General features: G+C 42.1%; 2 protein-coding genes across 4 annotated transcripts in view; both read left to right on the top strand.

Moving 5' to 3' along the window:
• The window catches only part of LOC135541513 (inter-alpha-trypsin inhibitor heavy chain H4-like), a 31,175-nt gene extending 27,402 nt beyond the window's left edge, over positions 1–3,773 (top strand). For both annotated transcript variants that reach the window (XM_064967830.1, XM_064967829.1), the window contains exons 20-21: positions 1,989–2,070; positions 2,293–3,773. In XM_064967830.1, the coding sequence (XP_064823902.1) occupies positions 1,989–2,070; positions 2,293–2,407 (197 nt within the window). In that variant the 3' untranslated portion in view covers positions 2,408–3,773. The remainder of the gene's footprint in view (positions 1–1,988; positions 2,071–2,292) is intronic.
• Positions 3,774–4,257: 484 nt separating this feature from the next.
• LOC135541512 (uncharacterized) lies at positions 4,258–24,096 on the top strand. 2 transcript variants are annotated; one of them, XM_064967828.1, is made up of 15 exons: positions 4,258–4,426; positions 5,002–5,397; positions 12,690–12,849; positions 12,970–13,079; positions 13,216–13,324; positions 13,449–13,490; positions 19,957–20,081; positions 20,184–20,240; positions 20,753–20,819; positions 20,966–21,198; positions 21,414–21,467; positions 21,712–21,757; positions 22,005–22,106; positions 22,988–23,026; positions 23,544–24,096. In XM_064967828.1, exons 2-15 carry the CDS (start codon positions 5,281–5,283, stop codon positions 23,945–23,947), a joined length of 1,665 nt encoding a protein of 554 aa, XP_064823900.1. In that variant the 5' UTR covers positions 4,258–4,426; positions 5,002–5,280; the 3' UTR covers positions 23,948–24,096. The 2 variants fall into 2 exon arrangements, with proteins under 2 accessions (XP_064823900.1, XP_064823899.1); XM_064967827.1 differs by having other exon boundaries at positions 13,213–13,324.
• The last annotated feature ends 77 nt before the right edge of the window (positions 24,097–24,173 follow it).

Here is a 24,173-nt window from a genome sequence, read left to right as displayed (position 1 = left end):
CAGAGCATATGCAGACCAGCTGGCTGGTGTGTTTACGGACATATTCAATCAATCCTTATCCCAGTCTGCTATTCCCACATGCTTCAAGAGGGCCACCATTGTTCCTGTTCCCAAGAAAGCTAAGGTAACTGAGCTAAACGACTATCACCCCGCAGCACTCACTTCCGTCATCATGAAGTGCTTTGAGAGACTAGTCAAGGATCATATCACCTCCATCCTACCTGACACCCTAGACCCACTCCAATTTGCTTACCTCCCCAACTGGTCCACAGATGACACAATCCCACTGCACACTGCCCTAACCCATCTGGACAAGAAGAATGCCTATGTAACAATGCTGTTCATCGACTACAGCTCAGCATTTAACACCGTAGTACCCTCCAAACTCGTCATTTAGCTCGAGACCCTGGGTCTCGGCTTCGCCCTGTGCAACTGGGTCCTGTACTTTCTGACGGGACGCCCCCAGGTGGTGAGGGGAGGAAGCAAAAGCGCCTCTTCAACCTCAGGAGGCTGAAGAAATTTGTCTTGTCACCAAAAACACACAAACTCTTACAGATGCACAATTGAGAGCATCCTGTCGTGCTGTATCACCTGTCGTGCTGTATCACATACTGACTCAGGGGTGGGGCGGCAGGGTAGCCTAGTGGTGAGAGCATTGGAATTGAAATTGCAACCGGAAGGTTGCAAGTTCAAATCCCCAAGCTGACAAGGTACAAATCTGTCATTCTGCCCCTGAACAGGCAGTTAACCTGCTGTTCCTAGGCCATCATTGAAAATAAGAATTTGTTCTTAACAGACTTGCCTAGTAAAATATAAAGGTTAAAAAAATAATACAAAAATATCTAGCCAATTTAACTTTGCTAGTGTAAGGGGCACTATTTTCACTTCCGGATGAAAAGCATGCCCAAAGTAAACTGCCTGCGACTCAGGCCCAGAAGCTAGGATATGCATATAATTGGTAGATTCGGGTAGAAAACACTCTCAAGTTTTCTAAACTGTTCAAATAATGACTATGAGTACAACTGAACTGATTAGGCAGGTGAAAACCTGAGAAAAATCCATCTAGGAACGTTACGGATACTATTTGGATTTTTCATCTGCCTGTTGTGACTGCGTTTGAGCCTGTGGATTAATGAACAAAACATGCGAACAAAACTGAGGTTTTTGGATGTAAAGAGAGACTTTATCGAACAAAACTAACATTTATTGAGTAAATGAATGTCTTGTGAGTGCAACCATATGAAGATCATCAAAGGTAAGTGATTAATTTTATCTCTATTTCTGACTTGTGTAACTCCTCTACTTGGCTGGTTACTGTTTGTAATGATTTGTCTGCTGGGCACTGTTCTCAGATAATCGCATGGTATGCTTTCGCCTTAAAGCCTTTTTGAAATCTGACACCGTGGTTGGATTAACAAGAAGTTAATCTTTAAACCAAAGTTTTACACTTGTATGCTTTATGAATTTTTATAGTGAGTGTTTCTGTTTTTGAATTTGGTGCTCTGCAATTTCACTGGAAGTTGGCCAGATGGGACGCTAGTGTCCCACGTACCCTAGTGGGGTTAATAATTAAAAATTGGATGTAATAACTGTATCACTAGTCACTTTAAACAATGCCACTTTATATAATGTTTACACACACTACATTACTCATCTCATATGTATATACTGTACTCTATACCATCTACTGCATCTTGCCTATGCCGTTCTGCCATGCTCATCCATATATGTATATGTACATATTCTTATTCATTCCTTTACACTTGTGTGTATAAGGTAGTTGTTGTGAAATTGTTAGATTACTTGTTAGATATTACTGCATGGTCGGAACTAGAAGCACAAGCATTTCGCTACACTCGCATTAACATCTGCTAATCATGTGTATGTGACCAATAACATTTGATTTGATTTGATTAGAGCTACAGAGGACCACCTGCTCATACTGTCCATTTGATTCATGGTGACAGTATTTGTACTGTGTGTTACAGCCCGTCCACCTGTTGCCTATGAGGAGGTCCAGGGAACAACAATGAAACTGAAGATTCAAGACAAAGAAGTAGAAGTCTCTCGGTAAGATCAACTGTCTATCAGAAACTAACTGCATGTATAGTGATCTTGACTGTTCAGAGGATGTGTGTCTTCAGCAATGATGTGTCTTTAGTGTATTTATTGAGTTTATATTTTGATGATTATGTTTAATTGTATAGTTCTGTGAGAATAGTTAGGGAAACTGGAGTGTACTGTATATGCTAAGAACCTTGTGTGTGTTTTTTTTGTGTGTTTTTTTTGTAGGGACTCTGCTGTGGATCTCAGCGTTCGCTCTGCCCCCACCGTGGCATGCTGGTTGCTGCCTCTTCAGTCTGCCCTACAGGGGGAGCTAGCTGACTTTACTGTCACACAACTCTAACTGACCATGTAATTGCTCCCATCACCAACTAATCAACACTATACATACAGTAATTCTGTTCTAGAATTAAGAAGAGAAACAATAAAGCCGGAGGTTTCTTTATAGAGTCCAATGAGTTCACATAATAACACAGCTAAATTCTCCTGTTACATATTCATTGTTGAATAAATGGATCCTTTTTTGAACAATGACAACTTTTGTGTTGCATTCCACACGCTTCAATAAACAATGTATTTGTGACTAAACTCAAGCGAAGGATCAATATAGAACAAAACATAATTGGCACCATGAACACACATACACACTCTCTCACACACACACACTCACATACTGTATGTGAGCACACACACACACACACACACACACACACACACACACACACACACACACACACACACACACACACACACACACACACACACACACACACACACACACACACACACACACACACACACACACACACACACACACACATAAGCCTATTGTGTGCCTGTATTTGCATTAATTTTTCACTCTCTGACTTCCGTTTACACTGAGGTCAGTAGCTGTTTGCACTGGGTGGGTCTGGGAGGTTATGGGTCACCATGCTCATAGCATGGACATTAAACATTCTCTATTTGCAGCTAACCATAATTTTATCAGCTGTGTATCGTATGATCTTAGAAGTCATGTGTGTATCATCCCTACCAGTGAAGAGCTATTAAGCAATCCAAGAATGCATTTCTGTAAAAGTTCTGTTGAAGTAAGGTGACTAATACATTTTACAGGACACCCTGCTGAAGGAAACAAACTGAACAGGAAAACTGTGCGTTGAACCACTACATACAGTATGGGGTGGGAGGGTAGCCTAGTGGTTAGAGTGTTGGATTAGTATCCAGGAGGTTGCAAGTTCAAACCCTGACCTGACAAGGTACAATTCTGTCAATCTGCTCCTGAACAGGCAGTTAACCGACTGTTCCTAGGCCGTTATTGAAAATAAGATTTTTCTAAACTAACTTGCATAGTAAAATAAAAAAAAATCAGTGTTATTTTCAATAAATCTACAATCTAATTGTAGTGTCACTCCCTGACCTTAGAGAGACGTTTTATTTCTCTATTTGGTTAGGTCAGGGTGTGATGTGGGGTGGGCATTCTATGTTCTGTTTTGTATTTCTTTGTTTTGGCCGGGCATGGTTCTCAATCAGGGACAGCTGTCTATCGTTGTCTCTGATTGGGAACCATACTTAAGCAGCATTTTTCCTACCTGGCCTTGTGGGTAGTTGTCTTTGTTTGTTGGCACTATAACCTTTAGCTTCACAGTTGTTTTGGATTGTTTATTGTTTTTGTCTGCGTCAAATAAATAAAGGAATATGTACTCTCTCAACGCTGCACCTTTGTGCTCTACATTTGACGGCCGTGACATGTAGACTCTTCTGTGGGTCTTGACATGACTAAGCGTACAGTATATTAACAGACAGACACATGCTTGACAGACTTTACATTGGATTTATACCTCACTGATAACACACACACACAGCCAAGGATATAGACTTTGATCCGTCTGGGTACATTAGTTAAAGTTTTACCACAATAAACAAGCAGGGTTCCTGCTGGATATTACTGCTGCGTTGCCTTGTCTATTACTATGGGTTGTAATGGGCTGTAACGTGTATGTTTAAAAAAAATGTTTTAACTAGGCAAATCAGTTAAGAACAAATTCTTATTTACAATGACAGCTTACTCCGGCCAAACCCGGACGACGCTGGGCCAATTGGGGGGGGGGGCTGGAGAAGGACACGGGGGCTGGACAAGGACACAGAGGGGAGGGATCATGCCATGGTTGAGCGACAATCACCACATGACTCAACCTACCAAATACCAATTACCTGGCATTGACAGAGCACACTAACAACAAAACTGTTGGATTTCACAGGATACATAATCACTGTATTCCCTTACTGCGTAGAGTTGTAGCTTTTTCAATCAAGGAATGTAATATACTCTGGCAGATGGATGTGAAGATAAAATATCTATGCTGTAAGTATTACACATGTATGCTCATGTAACTGCTGATTAGAATAACATACTACATATGATAGACACTGAGTGTACCAAACATTAAGAAAACCTGCTCTTTTCATGACATAGACTGACCAGGTGAATCCAAGTGAAGGCTATGATCCCTTATCGATGTCACTTGTTAAATCCACTACAATCAGTGTAGATGAAGGGGAGATGACATGTTAAAGAAACATTTTAAGCCTTGAGATCATTGAGATATGGATTATGTATGTGTGCCATTCAGAGGGTGAATGTGCAAGACAAAATATTGAGGTGCCTTTGAATGGGGTATGGTAGTAGGTGCCAGGTGCACCAGTTTGTGTAAAGAACTGGGTTTTTCACACTCTTAAGTTTCCTGTGTGTATCAAGGATGGTCCACCACCCAAAGGACATTCAGCCAACTTGACACAACTGTGGGCTATTCTCTCATTCTATCATGGCTAGGCTGTCATTAATGTTTACTGTACCAGTTGAAATTGAGCAAGGCATGTCACAAATATCTATCTAATCTTAGTTTACAGGCAGCACTTTGTTCTCTCTGTTTCCCTCAGGTAATCCCCTCAATTCTTCAACACAGGCTGGTGTCTGACATCAGGAAGTTGGCATCAGTCTAGACTTCTAACAAAGCTCAATGCCAGAAAATTGGACTTGCTCAACTTGATTTTAGAACTTGCTCAACTTGTTTTCCATGTGTCGCCAGAAACACAGAGGCGTGCTGATGGGGTTGTGGGTGGACATATCTGACAACAGTTGATAATCACAGATGAAGAAAACAAGTGCTTGAGGATCAAAGTGGTACAAACCTCAATGTGTCAAATTTGAGGAAAATTATGAAAGCAATGTTTTTGTGGTGGTCGCTTGCAATCCTTTTCTTGATCCAGATTTTCGCTTCAGCTTTGGAGTTGGAGATGCTTGACTATAAGAGTGAACACTTCACCTGCTCAGAGGTAATAAACTAATGATCATGATAATGAGAGGTCAACAATCAAGGTGTGTGTGAGAGAAAGAGAGGGAGGGAGGGAGTTAAGGAGTCTGACAGAAATGAGGGACAGGAAAGACAGAGATGGGAACGGAACAGAGAAAGTGTGCCTCAGAAGAAAGAAATGTTGAATTCTTTCCAAATAATAAACACTTTTGAAATGTAACAAATGTACAGAAAGATCCAGAGGTATATCAAGCCTTTTTTGATATACTACATTATTTATTTATTTTACCTTTATTTAACTAGGCAATTCAGTTAAATAACAAATTCTTATTTACAATGATGGCCTAGGAACAGTGGGTTAACTGCCTTGTTCAGGGGCAGAATGACAGATTTCTACCTTGTCAGCTTGGGGATTCGATCCAGCAACCTTTCGGTTACTGATCTAATTCTCTAACCTCTATCCCGAACCCTTTTGTTTAGTTGTTAGATTGTTCCATTGTTAGCTTGTTTTAACTACTCCTATAGAAATGGTAGCCTGTCAGGTACTCAGCATGAAGGTCTGATTTCACTATTATTAAAGCAAGACCCAGATGGCAAATATAAAGATCCAGTCTATCTAAAAAAACTGGAGGCACCTTACATTTCAATGTAGTGATGCAAAAATACTAGCTAAATGCATAGCACTCAGAATTAAAAAGGTTTTACCAGGTATTGTTCATCCTGATCAGACAGGTTTTTTACATGGATGATACATTGGAGATAATATACGACAACTACTAGAAATAATAGAACATCATGAAACATCTAAGAAGCCAGACCTGGTATTTATAGCGGATTTTGAAAAGGCCTCTGATAAAGAAAGACTGGATTTTATTTATAAATGCCAGAATGTTTTACATTTCGGTGATTCTAAAATCTAAAATGTGTAAAAGTAATGTATAGCAACCCTAGGTGTAAAATAGTAAATAGTGGCTACTTCTCAGAGAGTTTACATTTGTCGAGAGGAGTTAAACAAGGGTGTCTGCAGTCACAATATCTATTCGTTATGGCCATCGAAATGCTAGCTATTAAAATCAGATCCAATCACAACATTAGAGGATTAGATATCCAAGGCTTAAAAACAAAGTTGTCCATGTATGCCGATGACTCAAATATTATATTAAGTCGACAAGCTAGATCCCTGCAATGTCTCATTGAAGATCTAGATAACTTTTCCGGACTCTCTGGACTAAAACCTAATTATGATAAGTGTACAATATTACGTATTGGATCTTTAAAAAATACAACTTGTACATTACCCTGCAGTTTACCTATCAAATGGGCTGACGGTGAAGTAGACATACTTGGTATTCATATCACAAAATATATAAATGAGCTCTCTAAAATGAATTTCAACAGAAAACATGGAGAGGTAAATATATGTCTATTTATGGAAAAATTGCCCTGATTAAGTCCTTAGTCATATTTCAGTTTATTCACTTACTTATGGCACTGGCTACTCCTGATGATACATTTTTCAAATCATATGAGCAAAAAATATTTTTCTTTATCTGGAACGCTAAACAAGACAAAATAAAGCATGCATATCTATATAATGAATGTGAATTGGGTGGGTTGAGATTATTAAATAGAAAAGCACTAAAACTCTCTTTAAAAGCTTCACTTATTCAAAAGTTTTACTTGAACCCTAAATGGTTCTCCAGCAGTTTACTAAGAAAAGCTCCTCCATTGTTTAAAAATTGCCTTTTTGCCTTTGTGCAGATTGCCATGTCTCATTTTCGATTAATTGAATATGATACTTTTTACAGATACAACAAATATTATCGCTGAACTCAAATATGCTGGTTGATGAAAGACCTGTATTTATGAGAAAGATGTTTGAAAAGGGTATTTTGTTCTTAAATTATATTGTAAATTGTAATGGTAGAGTTATGTCTTTCGTGGAGTTCAGAATTGTATGGGAAGGTCTGCTCAATCCAAGAGTACAACCAATTGATTACAGTATTACCCCCAAAATGGAGGAGGCAGGTGGCAGCGGGAGGAGGGAGGGAACTGCCCAATATAAAGGATCAAAACTGGCGGAGGAATAAAAATAGCATAAATAGGAAAGTATACCAGTTTCATTTGAGGACCACGGTGTTGACAACTGTGCCATACAGATACAGGGTGTATGAGTTGATATATAAAACGATGCAAGATTCAAGACTTCATGCTTTAGGATAGGCATGCATAGGAACAGAGATGTTTCAAAATAAGAGGCACTTCCTGATTGGATTTTCCATCAGGTTTTTGCCTGTAATATCAGTTTTGCTATACTCACAGACAATAATTTTACAGTTTTGGAAACTTTAGAGTGTTTTCTATCCTAATATGACAAGTATATGCATACTCCAGGTTCTGGGGCTGAGAAATACGCTATTTCAAATGGGTACGTTTTTAGCCAAAAATGAAAATATTGCCCCCTACACGCAAAAGGTTAATTTAAAAAGTGCTTTCTGGACCATTTTCCGAAATTCTTTTGATTTTTTGGGGTCAATTATACATGTATAAGAACTATATGAACATACTTTAGTCATATTTTATTGTCATATGTTTTTAGTTGTCCATAAGGCATATGTTTTGTCCATTTGCAATATGATTTCATAGGAAGTCAAAAGTCGGTGAACCATTGCCAAATGCAATAAGAAATGTCCAAATGCAATATGAAAGAATTGAAAGTGCCAAATCAGGATGTTATATCCATTTGCCATGTACCATCATAGGAAGTCAGTTTCCAAACCCAAAAGTCAGTGAACCATGTCCAAATGGCATTTATACTGCCCAAATTATATATAACACTATGTTAAGCCATGAATCAAGCTAGATGGTCTATTTGTCATGTATGATGAGGGAGAAGTGTGACTCTGTTTATTTGTATTTTTTTTTAAACATCCAAAATGACCAGGGGCACCCCCTATTGGATGGGCACGGGTGGGGGGTGCTCCCTACCCAACCGTAGACCCCTTGCACCCTCCTAAAGGCATTAAAAACATTTTAAAAATGTGCTTCTGGTAACCCATTCCAATTTGACATGCTCAAATCTACTGCAGGAATGCAAAATTGACTGGCCCAATGAACTCGAGATGGCCGGGCAGTGATTCTGGATCCTCTCCATCGCTCGTTGGTGTTGATTTCAGAATGTCCATTTGGTGATGGTCTATCACTGTTTAAACATATTGCATATGGACAAAAGTCAGCCAGCAAGTCACCGTCCATCAGTCAACTAGATATCATTCTGACACCAAACTGATACAAGCTGACAACAAACCCACTTTTTCCAACTCTTTCAGAAGACAACCATCATATATTTCAGAGCAGGCCCAAAATTCACAGCGCCTTCTGTTTAAACAATAATAAAAACAATTAACATGTAGTTACGTTCTAGCTGCGGGTCCAGTTCTGACATTATGTGTAGGCCTAGCTGAGGCAACCCCGAATCCCAAGTTTCGGCTCAATAGGTCATTTGGAGCCCGAGCAGCGACCTTAATTGGTGCTGAAAATCAACATTTTCCGTGCATTGCTATTGGGTCCTTGAATGAGCTATAGGACAGAAACATTAGGGTCCGTCTCTATGGGCCGAAGGCGGTTTCAATGCACCTAATCTTGCGACTCTGGGACTTTTCTAAATGTCGTCGTTTTCGTGATGCTCAAAATGAATTGAAGTTATTGCAAATGTACGAGGCTGTTTCTTGGTCTGAGAATCTTACAGAGCCACATAACTCATTGTGCACTATCAACTTGAGCTCTAGAACAGGTTTTCAAAGTTTCAGAGCTCTAGGTCTGACGGTTCTTTGATAGTTTGAACGAAGGTGACTATTGCAGGCTCCATCCTTGGTGTGTGTGTGTGTGTGAGTTTTTCTTTGAAATATTATGGGAGAAATGACTGTTCTACAGTTCATGAGGGTTGCCTTATCACACATTTGAAGTTTTGGAAAGATATTACTTTTTTAACCCTTCGAAACAGCCCCTATGACCCCAATTTAACAAACGTTCGGTTGGCACAGGAAGCTGAAAGTGAACACATATCCTCTTTGGGGTAGGCTTTTACAGAATCCTGAGTTTAAAGTCTTTACGTTAAGAATTGACTTATTTACAAAGGTTTGAATGCAATGATTTTCACAAACTGCAGGTTAGGTACATCAAAACACCTTTAGGGTGAATTTCACCACTTCCGGTTGCTCCAGGAAGCTTAGAATCAACACAGGTAGACCTCAAAGTGGCTTGAAGAATTGTCATCGAAGACAGGTTCATAAGGCATTCATAACCCACATAGGCTTCAGCTTGAATTTAGGGGAGCAGACAATGTATTCCGATGGGGAGAGTCATTACAAACTGTTTGATGTAAACACCTTCTTTTCACTGTTAAAGGTTAATGCCACATGGTCAAGTTTAGGCTTGCACAGATCGGGAGGACCTCAGGAACGTTCCTGAGGTCGAATTCTAACCCCAATGGTTCTCCCGCTGTCACCCAAAAGCACCTGAAATTTTGGTCCAGGCTTCATTATTTTTTCAAAAAGTAGGCCCATAATCTCTAGGCTGTGCCGAGTTTAACGAGATTCCCCGCTTGACCGTAGATTATGGTAATGCCATTACAGGCTCTGTGTGTCTTTAAGCCCCGTACCGTGTCACTCCATCCTTGCTGTGTGTGTGTGTGTGTGTGTGTGTGTGTGTGTGTGTGTGTGTGTGTGTGTGTGTGTGTGTGTGTGTGTGTGTGTGTGTGTGTGTGTGTGTGTGTGTGTGTGTGTGTGTGTGTGTGTGTGTGTGTGTGTGTGTGTGTGTGTGTGAGAGAGAGTTTTTTCTTTGACATCTGTTGGGAGAAATTATTGATTTACAGTTCATGAGGGTTGCCTAATCACACATATGAAGTTTTGGAAAGATCTGATCTTTTTAACCCTTTAAAATCAGCCCCTATAAACCCAATTTAAGGCACTTCCGGTTGACACAGGAAGCTGAAAGTGAATGCATATCCTCCTTGGGAGAGGCTCTTACAGAATTTTGAGGTTTAGGTCTTTACGTTAAGAACTGACTGATTTACAGAGGGTTGAATGAGTGTGTGTGATTTCAGAAAACCACAAAAATTCACAGAAATCTCGCAGAACTCCAAAACTTGCCTTAACGGATTAGTCTGAACACGCCGCAACTGGATCTGTAACTTGCTTTTAAACACACATTTCTTTGAACTTCACCAATTGTCCATTGTACGATTTCTCTTAAATTATGATAAATAAATGGCTGGTTCTTTTTTTCCCGACACCATAGGTTCATGTTCTTTGACGTGAAGTGGTCAAATTAGCACGCTATTTTCATTTTTGACCTTTAATCCAAGAAAAATCAATGCCATCTTGTTTCTGGGTTAACAGCCCATTAGTCCAAACCTATGCTCACCAAGTTTTGTCTTCGAAGTCTTTTCCGTTTAGGAGAAATGGCCATGTCGTGATTGGTGATGTTTTGTACATTTGCAATAAGATTCCATTTGCCATCTGGTGGAATTTACCGGGACAGCGGAAAAATGACCAAAATTGGTCAGTTGTCATTTTCTGAGGTCCCTCTTTGTGGCACCTGACCACACGACTGAACAGTAGTCCAGGTGCGACAAAACAAGGGCCTGTGGGACCTGCCTTGTTGTTAATGTTGTTAAGAAGGCAGAGAAGTGCTTTATTATGGACAGACTTTTCCCCATTTTAGCTACTGTTGTATCAACATTTTTGGACCATGACAGTTAAGGTTACTTGTCCAAGGTTACTCCAAGCAGTTTAGTCACCTCAACTTGTTCAATTTCCACATTATTCATTGTAATATTTAGATGAGGTTTAGGGTTTAGTGATTGACTTGTACCAAATACAATGCTTTTAGTTTTTGAAATATGTAGGACTAACTTATACCTTGCCACCTATTCTGAAAGTAACTGCAACTCTTTGTTAAGTGTTGCAATGTATTCACTCACTGTAGCAGCTGACGTGTATAGTGTTGATTCATCCACATACATAGACAGCCAGTGCCATGGCATTAGTAAAGATTGTTAAAAGTAAGGGGCCTAGACACTTAAATTATCAATAAACCCTGTCACTACAAAGATACAGGCGTCCTTCCTAACTTAGTTTCTGGAGAGGAAGGAAACCGCTCAGGCATTTCACCACGAGGCCAATGGTGACTTTAAAATAGTTACAGAGTTTAATGGCTGTTGATAAGAGAAAACTAAGGATGGATCAACAACATTGTAGTTACTCCACAATACTCATTTAATTGACAGAATGAAAGGAAGGAAGCCTGTACTGAAAAATGACAGCACATTTCTGGGATGATTTTCTCTTTATTAACAGCTAATCAGAGTTTTGACAGTTGATACACATGTTTGATATCGTTATGAAGCTAAAAATCTTCTCTTTTCAACAGTATATATAGCTTACATGTATGTTGTGGTCCATGCGACTGATAATGATGGAGCAAGTTACATATGTTTCACACATTTGAAAAAAAAAGTTTTTCTCATGTTCATTCAACAATGACCTGCTAATTGCAAAGGAAAATGATTTAAGGCCTACCTTCACTTGTAAATTAAATCCATTAATCTATCCTTCTGGATGATATCAATTTTGTCAGGTTAATGTGTATGCTAGCTAGTTAACTTCATTAATGTTAGTTGACACTCAGGGAATGACAGTGCCAAACTATTTAAACACAACCATAAGCTCTGCATATCCTCAAAGGGGAAGAGGTGACTATCTCTGATATACAAAAACATTTTTAAGGCAATGCGCATGTACAAACTATGAAATTTGCTCAATGAAATTAATGTAGCTAGCACCATCGGTAATATACAGTGCTTGCTCTTTCCATCAACAGTGAAAAGAGTCAGGAATGTGATTTGAATGCGTTTCAATGAATGGGAAGGTAGGCACTGCATCCGGCAGTCAGTGATGCATACCCTGGCACCTCTCCTGAGTGTTTCTTATGCAGTTTTAGCAAATGTTGGTATTTTCAATGTACAAACCACCAGAATCATTGAGAGAAAACATTAGATATTTGTTTGTTGTTGTGAACATGTATTTTTTACTATATTTTTAATTTGGATTTTCATAACAGCTATTTTGATTCGATTATCACAGGGTAGGCACTGGCTAACTTGTCTACCCTGACTGCACGTCACTGGGTTGAACACAGTAGGGTACCTATCGGTAGGTGTGTAGTTACTGTGTATGTATGGATGAATAGAGTATAATACTTGCATACAACAACAGTAGTTGTGTAGTGACTGTTTACCTTGTCTCTCATCAGGGTATCTCTAACTGCACAGTGAAGGCAGGTGCTGTGGTTCTGATCCCAGAGTGTCCTGTCAATCTAGAGGTGCAGCCGGTGCTGTGCTGCAGACAGGGCACGGCATGCAGACCCTGCCTACATATTCACCTTGACATCCAGCCCAGAAACCACCAGACAGGTGTGTGAACACTCAAAGCTCCATTTTTTATGCTGCTGTTAAAATTGAAAAAGACAACAGTTTGGTAGAGTACACCCGTATTAGCTTGTAACGCATGGTACTGGGTTCTCTGTGTTTCAGCATCATATGTGAATGTATGTTACAACGTACCAGAACTAGGAATGGACATTTGCAAGATTCTGGAGTTCACAGTGATCCCTGCTGCTCTGGATGGGCAAGCTACATCCAAGGTACATTCCATGTGTGTGTGTGTGTGTGTGTGTGTGTGCGTGCGTGCGTGCGTGCGTGTGTGCGTGTGTGTGTCCATGCGTGGGTGCATGTGTGTGTGTTTTGCAATTAATTTCTATGTTCATCTATACCCAGCAGGCATGGCTGTCACTGCTGCTTAAAGATAATGCAGTGTCCTTCAACAGTCAGGTGACTGTGCATGTTTGTTCCCACCACTCGAAAGTGGTGCTTCCCTCAGTGGATGAAGGTATTGCATTTCCCATAGTAATCTAACATTTTATGTCATTGCTTTGACTGTCAATACATATTTGTTAGTAATTGATCCTCTGAAATTTTGAGATCTAATAATTATTTGTCCTATCTGCCCTTAGTGTGCTCATCTGCTGCACGGGGGGTTGTAGAAGAGTGTGACAGTGAGTTACATGCTCTATGTTCTACATTTGTTTGTTTCTATGGTTCCTATGTTGTTAATACCATATAAATAGAATTACTAGAATGGGTATCTCTATTCAGGAGTGTAACCATAGGAGTAAAGCAAGAAGTAAAAACAGAAAGCACTGTACAGCATTCAATCGGGTTCCATTTCTATTCAACTCATTCTAATACTTTGGTTATTACATCTCCTGTGTTCTGTGTGCAGGACTTTAATTTTGGTCTTACTTTAATATTGGTCTCACTTTAATTAATGGACAGTCCTCTATAGATGATTAACCCATAAGAGTCTTAGCCCTGCCTAAGCCGGGGAGGGGGGTTCTAAGAAGCTAAATTGTTTTAAGAAGGTCATACCAAGGATCATTTAGCTATATGATTTAGATTTGTAAGAACCCTTGAGGTATAATTTGTTTTATATATTACAAAATAATTTGATGAAAATAATTTTTGACCTTCCTGCTACAAGCCCTTACAAATGGATTAATGAACAGATTCACTACATGGAACAGCAGATAGCAGCCCCCCCCCCCCCCCAAATATTCAAAAGGAAGTTTTTTCTGAAGTGTGTGTTCTATATCTGAGAGATATAAGAAAGATCAGGATATATATATATATATATATATATATATATATATATATATATATATATATATATATATATATACACACACACAAGTGTAAAGGAATGAATAAGAATATGCACATAAAAGTATATGGATGAGCGATGGCCGAACGGCATAGGCAAGATGTAGTAGATGGATTAGAGTACAGTGTATATATATGAGATGAGTAATGTAGGGTACGTAAACATTATATATAGTGGCATTGTTTAAAGTGGCTAGTGATACATTTATTACATCCGATTTTTAATTATTGAAGGGGCTAGAGATTTGAGTCAGTATGTTGGCAGCAGCTGTACTGACCTCGCCTTCTGGATGATAGCGGAGTGAACAGGCAGTGGCTCGGGTGGTTGTTGTCCTTGATGATCTTTTTGGCCTTCCTGTGACATCGGGTGGTGTAGGTTTCATGGAGGGCAGGTAGTTTGCCCCCGGTGATGCGTTGTGCAGACCTCTCTACTCTCTGGAGAGTCTTATGGTTGCAGGCAAAGCAGTTGCCGTACCAGCCGGTGATACAGGCCGACAGAATGCTCTCAATTGTGCAACTGTAAAAGTTTGTGAGGTTTTTTGGTGACAAGCCAAATTTTTTCAGCCTTCTAAGGTTGAAGAGGCACTGCTGCACCTTCTTCATCACACTGTCTGTGTGGGTGTACCATTTCAGTTTGTCTGTGATGTATACGCAAAGGAACTTAAAACTTTACAACTTCTCCACTACTCTGCCGTCTATGTGAATAGGGGTCTGCTCCCTCTGCTGTTTCCTAAAGTCCACGATCATCTCCTTTGTTATGTTGACATTGAGTGTGAGGTTATTTTCCTGACACCACACTTCGAGGGCCCTCACCTCCTCCCTGTTGGCCGTCTCGTCGTTGTTGGTAATCAAGCCTACCACTGTAGTGTCGTCTGCAAACTTGATGATTGAGTTGGAGGCGTGCATGGCCACGCAGTCATGGGTGAACAGGGAGTACAGGAGAGGACTGAGAACGCACCCTTGTGGGGCCTCAGTGTTGAGGATCATCGGGGTGGAGATGTTCTTTTCTACTCTCACCACCTGGGGGAGGCCCGTCAGGAAGTCCAGGACCCAGTTGCACATGGCGGGGTCGAGACCCAGGGTCTCGTGGTTAATGACGAGTTTGGAGGGTACTATAATGTTAAATGCTGAACTGAAGTTGATGAACAGCATTCTTACATAGGTATTCCTCTTGTCCAGATGGTTAGGGCAGTGTGCAGTGTGATTGCACTTGTGTCGTCTGTGGACCCTTTGGGGCGGTAAGCAAATTGGAGTGGGTCTAAGGTGTCAGGTAGGGTGGAGGTGATATGGTCCTTGACTAGTCTCTCAAAGCACTTCATGATGACGGAAGTGAGTGCTACGTTGCGATAGTCATTTAGCTCAGTTACCTTAGCTTTCTTGGGAACAGGAACAATGGTGGCCCTCTTGAAGCATGTGGGAACAGCAGACTGGGATAAGGATTGATTGAATATGTCCGTAAACACACCAGCCAGCTGGTCTGCACATGCTGTGAGGACGCGGCTAGGGATGCCGTCTAGGCCGGCAGTCTTGCGAGGGTTAACATGTTTAAATATTTTCTCACGTTGGCTGCAGTGAAGGAGAGCCAGCAGGTTTTGGTAGCGCACCGTGTCGGTGGCACTGTATTGATCTCAAAGCGAGCAAAGAGTTTGTTTAGTTTGTCTGGGAACAAGACATCGTGGTCCACGACGGAGCTGGTTTTCTTTTTGTAGTCTGTGATTGACTGTAGACCCTGCCACATACCTCTCGTGTCTGAGCCGTTGAACTGCGACTCTACTTTGTCTCTATACTGACGTTTAGCTTGTTTGATCGCCTTGTGCAGGGAGTAGCTACACTGTTTGTTTTCGGTCATGTTTCCGGTCGCCTTGCCCTGATTAAAAGCAATGGTTCGCACTTACAGTTTGCTCGAATGCTGCCATCAATCTACAGTTTCTGGTTGGGGAAGGTTTTAATAGTCGCTGTGGGTACAACATCACCGATGCACTTGCTAGTAAATTCGCTCACCGAATCAGCGTATTCATCAATTTTGTTGTCCGACGCTATGCGGAACATATCCCAGTCCACGTGTTCGAAGCAATCTTGAAGCGTGGAATCCGATTGGTCGGACCAGCGTCATACAGACCTGAGCATGGGCGTTTCCTGTTTTTGTTTCTGTCTATAGGCTGCGAGTCGTGGTCAGATTTTCCGAAAGGAGGGCGAGGGAGGTCTTTGTATGTGTCGCGGAAGTTAAAGTAACAATGATCCAGGGTTTTGCCAGCACGGGTCACCCATTCTGTATGCTGACAAAAATTAGGGAGCCTTGTTTTCAGAATAGCCTTGTTAACTTATTGCGACGAGCAATCCCGTATCCGGGAGCGTAATTATAGCCTCAAGCTCATTACCATAACGCAACGTTAACTATTCATGAAAATCGCAAATGAAATGAAATAAATATATTGGCTCACAAGCTTAGCCTTTTGTTAACAGCACTGTCATCTCAGATTTTCAAAAATGCTTTTCAACCATAGCTACACAAGCATTTGTGTAAGAGTATTGATAGCTAGCATAGCATTAAGCCTAGCATTCAGCAGGCAACATTTTCACAAAAACAAGAAAAGCATTCAAATAAAATCATTTACCTTTGAAGAACTTTGGATGTTTTCAATGAGGAGACTCTCAGTTAGATAGCAAATGTTCAGTTTTTCCAAAAATATTATTTGTGTAGGAGAAATTGCTCCGTTTTGTTCATCACGTTTGGCTAAGAAAAAACCCCGAAAATTCAGTCATTACAACGCAAACTTTTTTCAAAATTAACTCCATAATATCGACAGAAACATGGCAAACGTTGTTTAGAATCAATCCTCAAGGTGTTTTTCACATATCTATCGATGATAAATCATTCGTGGCAGTTGACTTTCTCTTCTGAACCAAATGGAAACGTGCATGCAGCTGGAGATTACGCAATAATTTTGACGGAGGACACCAGGCGGACACCTGGTAAATGTAGTCTCTTATGGTCAATCTTCCAATGATATGCCTACAAATACGTCACAATGATGCAGACACCTTGGGGAAACGACAGAAAGTGTAGGCTCCTTCCTGGCGCATTCACAGCCATATAAGGAGACATTGGAACACAGCGCATTCAAAATCTGGGGCATTTCCTGTTTGAAATTTCATCTTGGTTTCGCCTGTAGCATTAGTTCTGGGGCACTCACAGATAATATTTTGCAGTTTTGGAAACGTCAGAGTGTTTTCTTTCCAAAGCTGTCAATTATATGCATGTCGAGCATCTTTTCGTGACAAAATATCTTGTTTAAAACGGGAAGGTTTTTCATCCAAAAATGAAATACTGCCCCCAGAGTTTCAAGAGGTTAACATCCCCAGCTACAATTAATGAAGCCTCAGAATATGTGGTTTCCAGTTTACATAGAGTCCAATGGTTCTTTCAGGGCTGTCGATTTGTCTGCTTGGGAGGGATATACACAAATGTGATTATAATCGAAGAGAATAATCTTGGTAGATAATGCGGTCTGTATTTGATTGTAAGGAATTCTAGGTCAGGTGAACAAAAGGACTTGTTCCTGTATGTTGTTATGGTCACAGCACGTCTCGTTAATCATAAGGCATACACCCCGTCCTTCTTCTTACCAGAGAGATGTTTGTTTCTGTTGGCGTGATGCGTGAAGAAACCAGGTGGCTATACCAACTCTGATAATGTATTCCGAGTGAGCCATGTTTCGGTGACACAAAGAACGTTACAATCTCTGATGTCTCTCTGAAAGGCAACCCTTGCTCGGATTTCATCTACCTTGTTGTCAAGAGACTGGACATTGGCGAGTAGTATACTCGGGAGCAGTGTGCAGTGTGCCCGTCTACAGAGCCTGAACGCTCCGTCAGCCCCTTCTGCGGCGTCGTTTTTTTGGGTCGTCGGCTGGGATCTGAACCACTGTCCTGGGTGGTGGACCAAACAGAGGATCCGTTTGGGAAAGTTGTATTTCTGGTCATAATGTTGGTAAGTTGACGTTGCTCTTATATCCAATAGTTCCTCACGGCTGTATGTAATAAAATGTAAGATTTCCTGTGGTAACAATGTAAGAAATAATACATAAAAAAATAAAAAAATACTTCATAGTTTCCCAGGAACACGAAGCAAGCACCGTAAGTCTAGGAATGCCTTGATATTCTCCAGATTTCATGATAACATGCACACATTCAAGGCACCCAGTGCCAGAAGCAGCAAAGAAACCCCAAAACACCTCTGAACCTCCTCAATGTTTGACTGTATTGAAGGTGTTATTTTTTGTTATGGCCTAATTTTGTATTTATCATCATTAGTCATTTAGGTCAACATTGGATCATTCAGAGATCCTCACTGAACTTCTGGAGAGAGTTTGCTGCACTGAAAGTAAAGGGGCTGAATAATTTTGCACGCCTAATTTTTCAGTTTTTGATTTGTTAAAAAAGTTTGAAATATCCAATAAATGTCGTTCCTCTTCATGATTGTGTCCCACTTGTTGTTGATTCTTCACAAAAAAATACAGTTTTATATCTTTATGTTTGAAGCCTGAAATGTGGCAAAAGGTCGCAAAGTTCAAGGGGGCCGAATACTTTCGCAAGGCACTGTACCTTGTGTCTGAAGGTCAGCTTGTGTTTGAAGGTCTGTGTGGCAGTTGATCGAGGTACTTTCCTAACCATTTGAACATTCCTTGCCTGCAATCTTCAATGTTTTCTCTTGCAGCCATGTCCAGGCAGGTTGGCTACAGTGGGATGGGTCTTAAAACCTATCAATAACATTACGTACGGTGGAAACAGGAACATCAAGGTCTCTGGAGATGGACTTGTAGCCTTGAGATTATCCATGCTTGGCTGCAATTTTGTGTCTGACCTCCTCAGATAATGATCTAGTTTTCTTGTTCATTGCGGTACACACAACAATACAAAACATGAGTCCTTTTCTCTATATTCAAACTGGTTGAATTAGTGATTTTTATATTGTGGTGCATTATGGTGCATTATGTTAAAAAAGTGCAAGGGTGCCAATATTTTTGGTACTGGGGGACCTTCAAACGAGTCTTGTGACAAAACCGACATGTTCATGAGAGTCTCACCTTTGCATAGTGGAGTCAAAATAGTGTGTTGCCCACACTGTTCGGACACTACAGACAGAAGTTGGCAGATCGGCTGTACTGACTTCAGACCCCTTCAGTCCCCTTCAGACAATTTTCGGGGGTGTAGAGCAAAACAGAGAACACCATCATGTTCGTGGGAGTCTCATCTTTCCATAGAGGGGTCATAATAGTTCAGATGCTACAGACGATTTTGTGAGAAGACCGATTTTCGGGATGTCTCATGGTCTGACAAAAACCTCCTTAGCTCTGTTACCTTTCACCACATGCGTAAGTGCGACATAGGAGGATGCGGTGAATTGTGATGCATCAAATGCAAAAAACAGATGTCTAGCTTCAACTGACAGATTTTTATGGGGATTTTTGTATTATGTTAATTTGATTATTGATTGCCTCCCTGTTCAAATGCAACCTCTTGTCTAGGGCTATGCCAAGGATTAGATTTAGAGTTAGGATTAGGGTGAAGACTAGAGTTAGGGTTAGAGTTAAGACTAGTTTAGGGCTAGTGCATAATAAAAGTAGTTGAACAGTTTGCTGATAGTCAGTTGAGCATAAATAAATCATCTGTAGGGGACTATCCAAACCAATAAATAGTTTGTCCATGGCCATTTGTTCTGTTTTTCCATAATGATTCTGGTTTATTTGAAGTGAGAAAATTACATTTGTCTGCTCTGTAATTGGCCAGTGTGTCTGTCAGTCCCTAGTTTCAGCACTCTGATTGATCAGGAAAGTCATGAGGTGAGGCTACAAGTCAACAAGGCAGATGACAGCCCCTACCCACTGGAAATGTGCCTACAACATGAAGATAACGGAGTGTGCAGGGTCTGTGATGTTCTTGGTATTCATTTAAACTCAGTTAATATGCAACAATTTTCTCAGACTTTCACCCTTCCCAGTGATAGCATGTTGCTTATTGTCTTACAGACCTGTAAGGAGAGTACAGTTCCACTGCACTCTGTCACCCCCTGCATGTGCTTCCAGGTACTGATTTTTATTTCCCCTTATTTTTTATTTAACTCGGCAAGTCAGTTTAAGAACAAATTATTATTTACAATGACAGCCTACCCCAGCCAAAAACAGATGACAATTGGCCACCACATTATGGCACTCCCAATCATAGCCGGATGTGACACAGCCTGGATTTGAACTAGGGACTGTAGTGACACCTCTTGCACTGAGATGTAGTGCCTTAGACCACTGCGCCACTCAGAAGCTCAAGCTAGATTAGGCCTACAGTACTTTTGTCAGTAGTGCTGTTACTAGACACATCCAACTCAGTGTGGGACAAAGTTATCCCTTTTGTGTTGCTCTCTGTTTTGTGTGTGTGTTTTAGTAATCAGTGTGTGTGTGTTTCAGGTGTATGTTAATCGTGTCTGTGTTTCAGGTGTGTATTAATCAGGTTGTGTTAATATGGGGTGTGTGTTTCAGGTGTGCTAATTGGTTGTGTGTGTGTTTCAGGTGTGTGTTAATCGGTGTGTGTTTGTGTGTTTCAGGTGTGGTGGAATAAAGGAGACGAGAGGTCTCATCGATCCATTAGCTGTCCCTTTAGAAACCACACCGGTAAGAGAAGAACCATGCAGGATCCTTCTTGTTACACCTGTGTTACACTATGACAGTAATGAATGTGGGCCATGAAGTTGATTCCCATTGCATCTATAACTCCCCTATAAAGTATGGTATATTATACCTTTATCTCTCTCCACCAGAGCTGCTGCAGAGGAATGTATGGGAGAATGTGTCAGTATCTGTGATGCAGGGCCTAATGAACAATGGTGGTGCCATGCTATCCTGGAACCTGACTGCCCCCTGTAGGGTGGAGGCAGAAGTGTGGCCCTGCCAGAAAGGGGCAGGCTTGGACATGGACAGGTGCACAGAGCTGGTTGCCTTTAGGCAGCGTCTGTCAGATGACATTTGGAGGGAAAACAGCAGGGGACACTGGGTACATATATCCAACCATTTGATTGATGCTTTTGATCATTTTTTGGGCTTTTTATTGGTGCGTCTTTAGTGACCTTTTCGTTGTTGGGATATAACGTTACTGTCATGTAGCAATTGTTTGTTTTGTTTTTTACTTGTGGCTTTTTTTGTGGTCTGGTGAGATATGAATAAGACATATTTTGATTGAATGATAGATACATTTGTTATATGTTTTAGCTGATGCCCGGTGTGTTTGAGGATGTCGTACCTGGCCTTGATCTCTGTGTGATGGTAAGATACTTCTACAGTTTGACTCTCGTTGTTCCCCAGTACAGAACTGGGATCCTGTCGTATCATGATGAGAGCTCATCTTATGTTAAGTGTGTGTGTGTGTGTGTGTGTGTGTGTGTGTGTGTGTGTGTGTGTGTGTGTGTGTGTGTGTGTGTGTGTGTGTGTGTGTGTGTGTGTGTGTGTGTGTGTGTGTGTGTGTGTGTGTGTGTGGTGGGCGGGGGGGGGGGGGTCTCCATCCCTCCAGGTTAAAGGGAAGAACAGTGAGCTTGGCCCCTTCTGTCCCATTGACTGTGAGTATTTTAGGAGAGGGCTGAGGTATCATTATCAAAGTTGATATGGATCCTACTGAAACTAATGCAAGTTAGATTTCCTGGCCACAGATTTTTGGTGTTAAAAAGATGGCTGTTATGTTCAAATCTGTATCATCAATAAAGTATTTATTTGTATGCTCAATAAAATACATGTTCACAAGAGGGAAGCTGGTAAGAAATTCTAGGAGGATTGGAAAATAATCATGTCTTTACTTCTCTCTCTCAGCCAGTTGGTGGCACTGGCGCTGGAGTCTGTTGGTCCTGCTCTCCCTGATGCTGGCTGTCCTAGCAGCAATTTGTCTATATTTCCTGCATGGTAAACTGAAACGTGAGTCACTCTGGTCCTCCCCAACTACACACATGCAAAGCCACTGTGTGTAGAGACAAAAAGAGTCCAAAAGTGTTAAACTTGTGTTAGGTTTGTGTTGTGTTAGTGAGTGCTAGGCTCTTCTCACCACATATGTGCTCTCTGCCTCCCACCAAATCAGTCTTAATAGAGAGAGAGGAGTAGTTTTAAAGGAGATCAACATGTAGAGAAAGAGTGCCCCCTGAGTGGCACAGCGGTCTAAGGCACTGCATCACTGTGCTTAGAGGTGTCACTAAAGACCAGGGTTTGATCCCGGGCTGACTCACAACCAGCCGTGATTGGGAGTCCCATAGGATGGTGCACAATTGGCCCAGGATTGTTAGGGGAGGGTTTGACCACAGGGGTTTTCCTTTGCTCATCACGCTCTAGCGACTCCTTGTAGTTCCTGCAGGCTGACCTTGATCGTCAGTTGAACTGTGTTTCTTCTGACACATTGGTGCAGGCTGACCTCAGTCGTCAGTTGAATGGTGTTTCCTCTGACACATTACTGCGGCTGGCTTCCGGGTTAAGTGGGTTATGTTTCAGAGGTCGCATTGCTCGACCTTCACCTCACGAGCCCGTTGGGGAGTTGCAGCGATGAGACAAGATTGAAAAAATACAAAACATTTAAAGAAAGAGAATGAAGATCTTTCCTATACTACGTGTATTCCTCAGTGTCCCAGATTCCCTATCCTCTCAATAGCTGACTTGTGGGTGTTTACTACAGTAAGGAATTTTGGGGTTGGACAATGGTCCAGGGCTTTTGTAAAGGTCAAACAACTATTACTTGAAATGACACAGGAGACTCTGTGTTACAGAACCATGTCAGTGTGTTTCACATCACATGTCTGTCTCTCCAACAGGGTGGGCATGGGAATGGTACCAGAAGGAGTGTGGTCGACGTAAGCAGGTTTCTCATACTCCAAATATACAATCTGAAAATAAAGAAGATACATATTCATCTAGCAATAATCATTGACAAAACAATGGAAAATGAATGTTTCTAACTCCCCATGCCCTTTGCCTCCTTCCCTACTTCCTTTCTTCTTTCCCTCCCTCCCTCCCTCCCTCCCTCCCTCCCTCCCTCCCTCCCTCCCTCCCTCCCTCCCTCCCTCCCTCCCTCCCTCCCTCCCTCCCTCCCTCCCTCCCTCCCTCCCTCCCTCCCTCCCTCCCTCCCTCCCTCCCTCCGTCCTGCCCTCCCTCCCTTCCTCCCTCCTTATATCCCTCCTTCCTTTCCTTCCCTTCCCTCCCTCCCTCCTCCCTCCCTCCCTCCCTCCCTCCCTCCCTCCCTCCCTCCCTCCCTCCCTCCCCCTCCCTCCCTCCCCCCGTCCTCCCTCCCCTCCCTTCCTCCCTCCTTATATCCCTCCTCCTTTCCTTCCCTCCCTCCCTCCCTCCCTCCCTCCCTCCCTCCCTCTGTAGTAGCCAACAGGGGACACATAGTGCTGCTGAGCCCGCCGGACGTGGATGGCTCTGTGTCAGAGCTGGTGTGTGAGCTCGGTTCCTCTCTGTGTGCCCAGGGCTTCAGTGTCTCTGTGGACCTGTGGAGTCGGGCTGAGCTGTGCTCTCTGGGGCCCCTGCCATGGCTGCACTCCCAGCTGCAGCACCTGGACAGTCAAGGGATCAGGGCAATACTGGTACTGACACAGGCAGCCTGGGAGAGGGCAGAGGACTGGGTCCGACAGTGGGACCAGCAGGGCCAACAGGGAAAGGATATAGTCCAGGGAGTGGAGAAGGAGGAGGGGGTGAGGAGGTGGAGGGGGAGGATAATGGGCTTCTCCAGGGCTTGTCCTCCCCGTATGCAGACGTGTTCAGTGCCGCTCTGAGCTGCATCAAGGCAGAACACAAACTGGGCTGTGCTGGAGAGCGCTTCCTCCTGGTGCACTTTGAGGCCCATTCTGCCAAGCCCCCCAGCAGTGAGAGCGGTCTCCCAGAGCTGTTCCAAGGGCTGCCCATGTTCCATCTGCCCTCCCAGAGCCAGGGGCTTCTCACTGAGCTGGCCATGGGGCCCACAGGGCCCAAGGCTGGTATAGGTGGACATAGGGTCTGAAG

This window comes from Oncorhynchus masou, chromosome 6, assembly GCF_036934945.1.
Source record: "Oncorhynchus masou masou isolate Uvic2021 chromosome 6, UVic_Omas_1.1, whole genome shotgun sequence".
NCBI lineage: Eukaryota > Metazoa > Chordata > Actinopteri > Salmoniformes > Salmonidae > Oncorhynchus > Oncorhynchus masou.
This window is presented reverse-complemented; position numbering and strand designations above follow the sequence as displayed.

Excerpts from the sequence above, each read along its gene's own strand:
- LOC135541512 (XM_064967827.1), top strand. The coding sequence starts at position 5,281 with ATGAAAGCAATGTTTTTGTGGTGGTCGCTTGCAATCCTTTTCTTGATC. Across the intron at positions 13,325-13,448 it reads GCTTCCCTCAGTGGATGAAG|TGTGCTCATCTGCTGCACGG; the intron begins GTATTGCATTTC and ends ATCTGCCCTTAG. Across the intron at positions 22,107-22,987 it reads CCTGCATGGTAAACTGAAAC|GGTGGGCATGGGAATGGTAC; the intron begins GTGAGTCACTCT and ends TCTCTCCAACAG.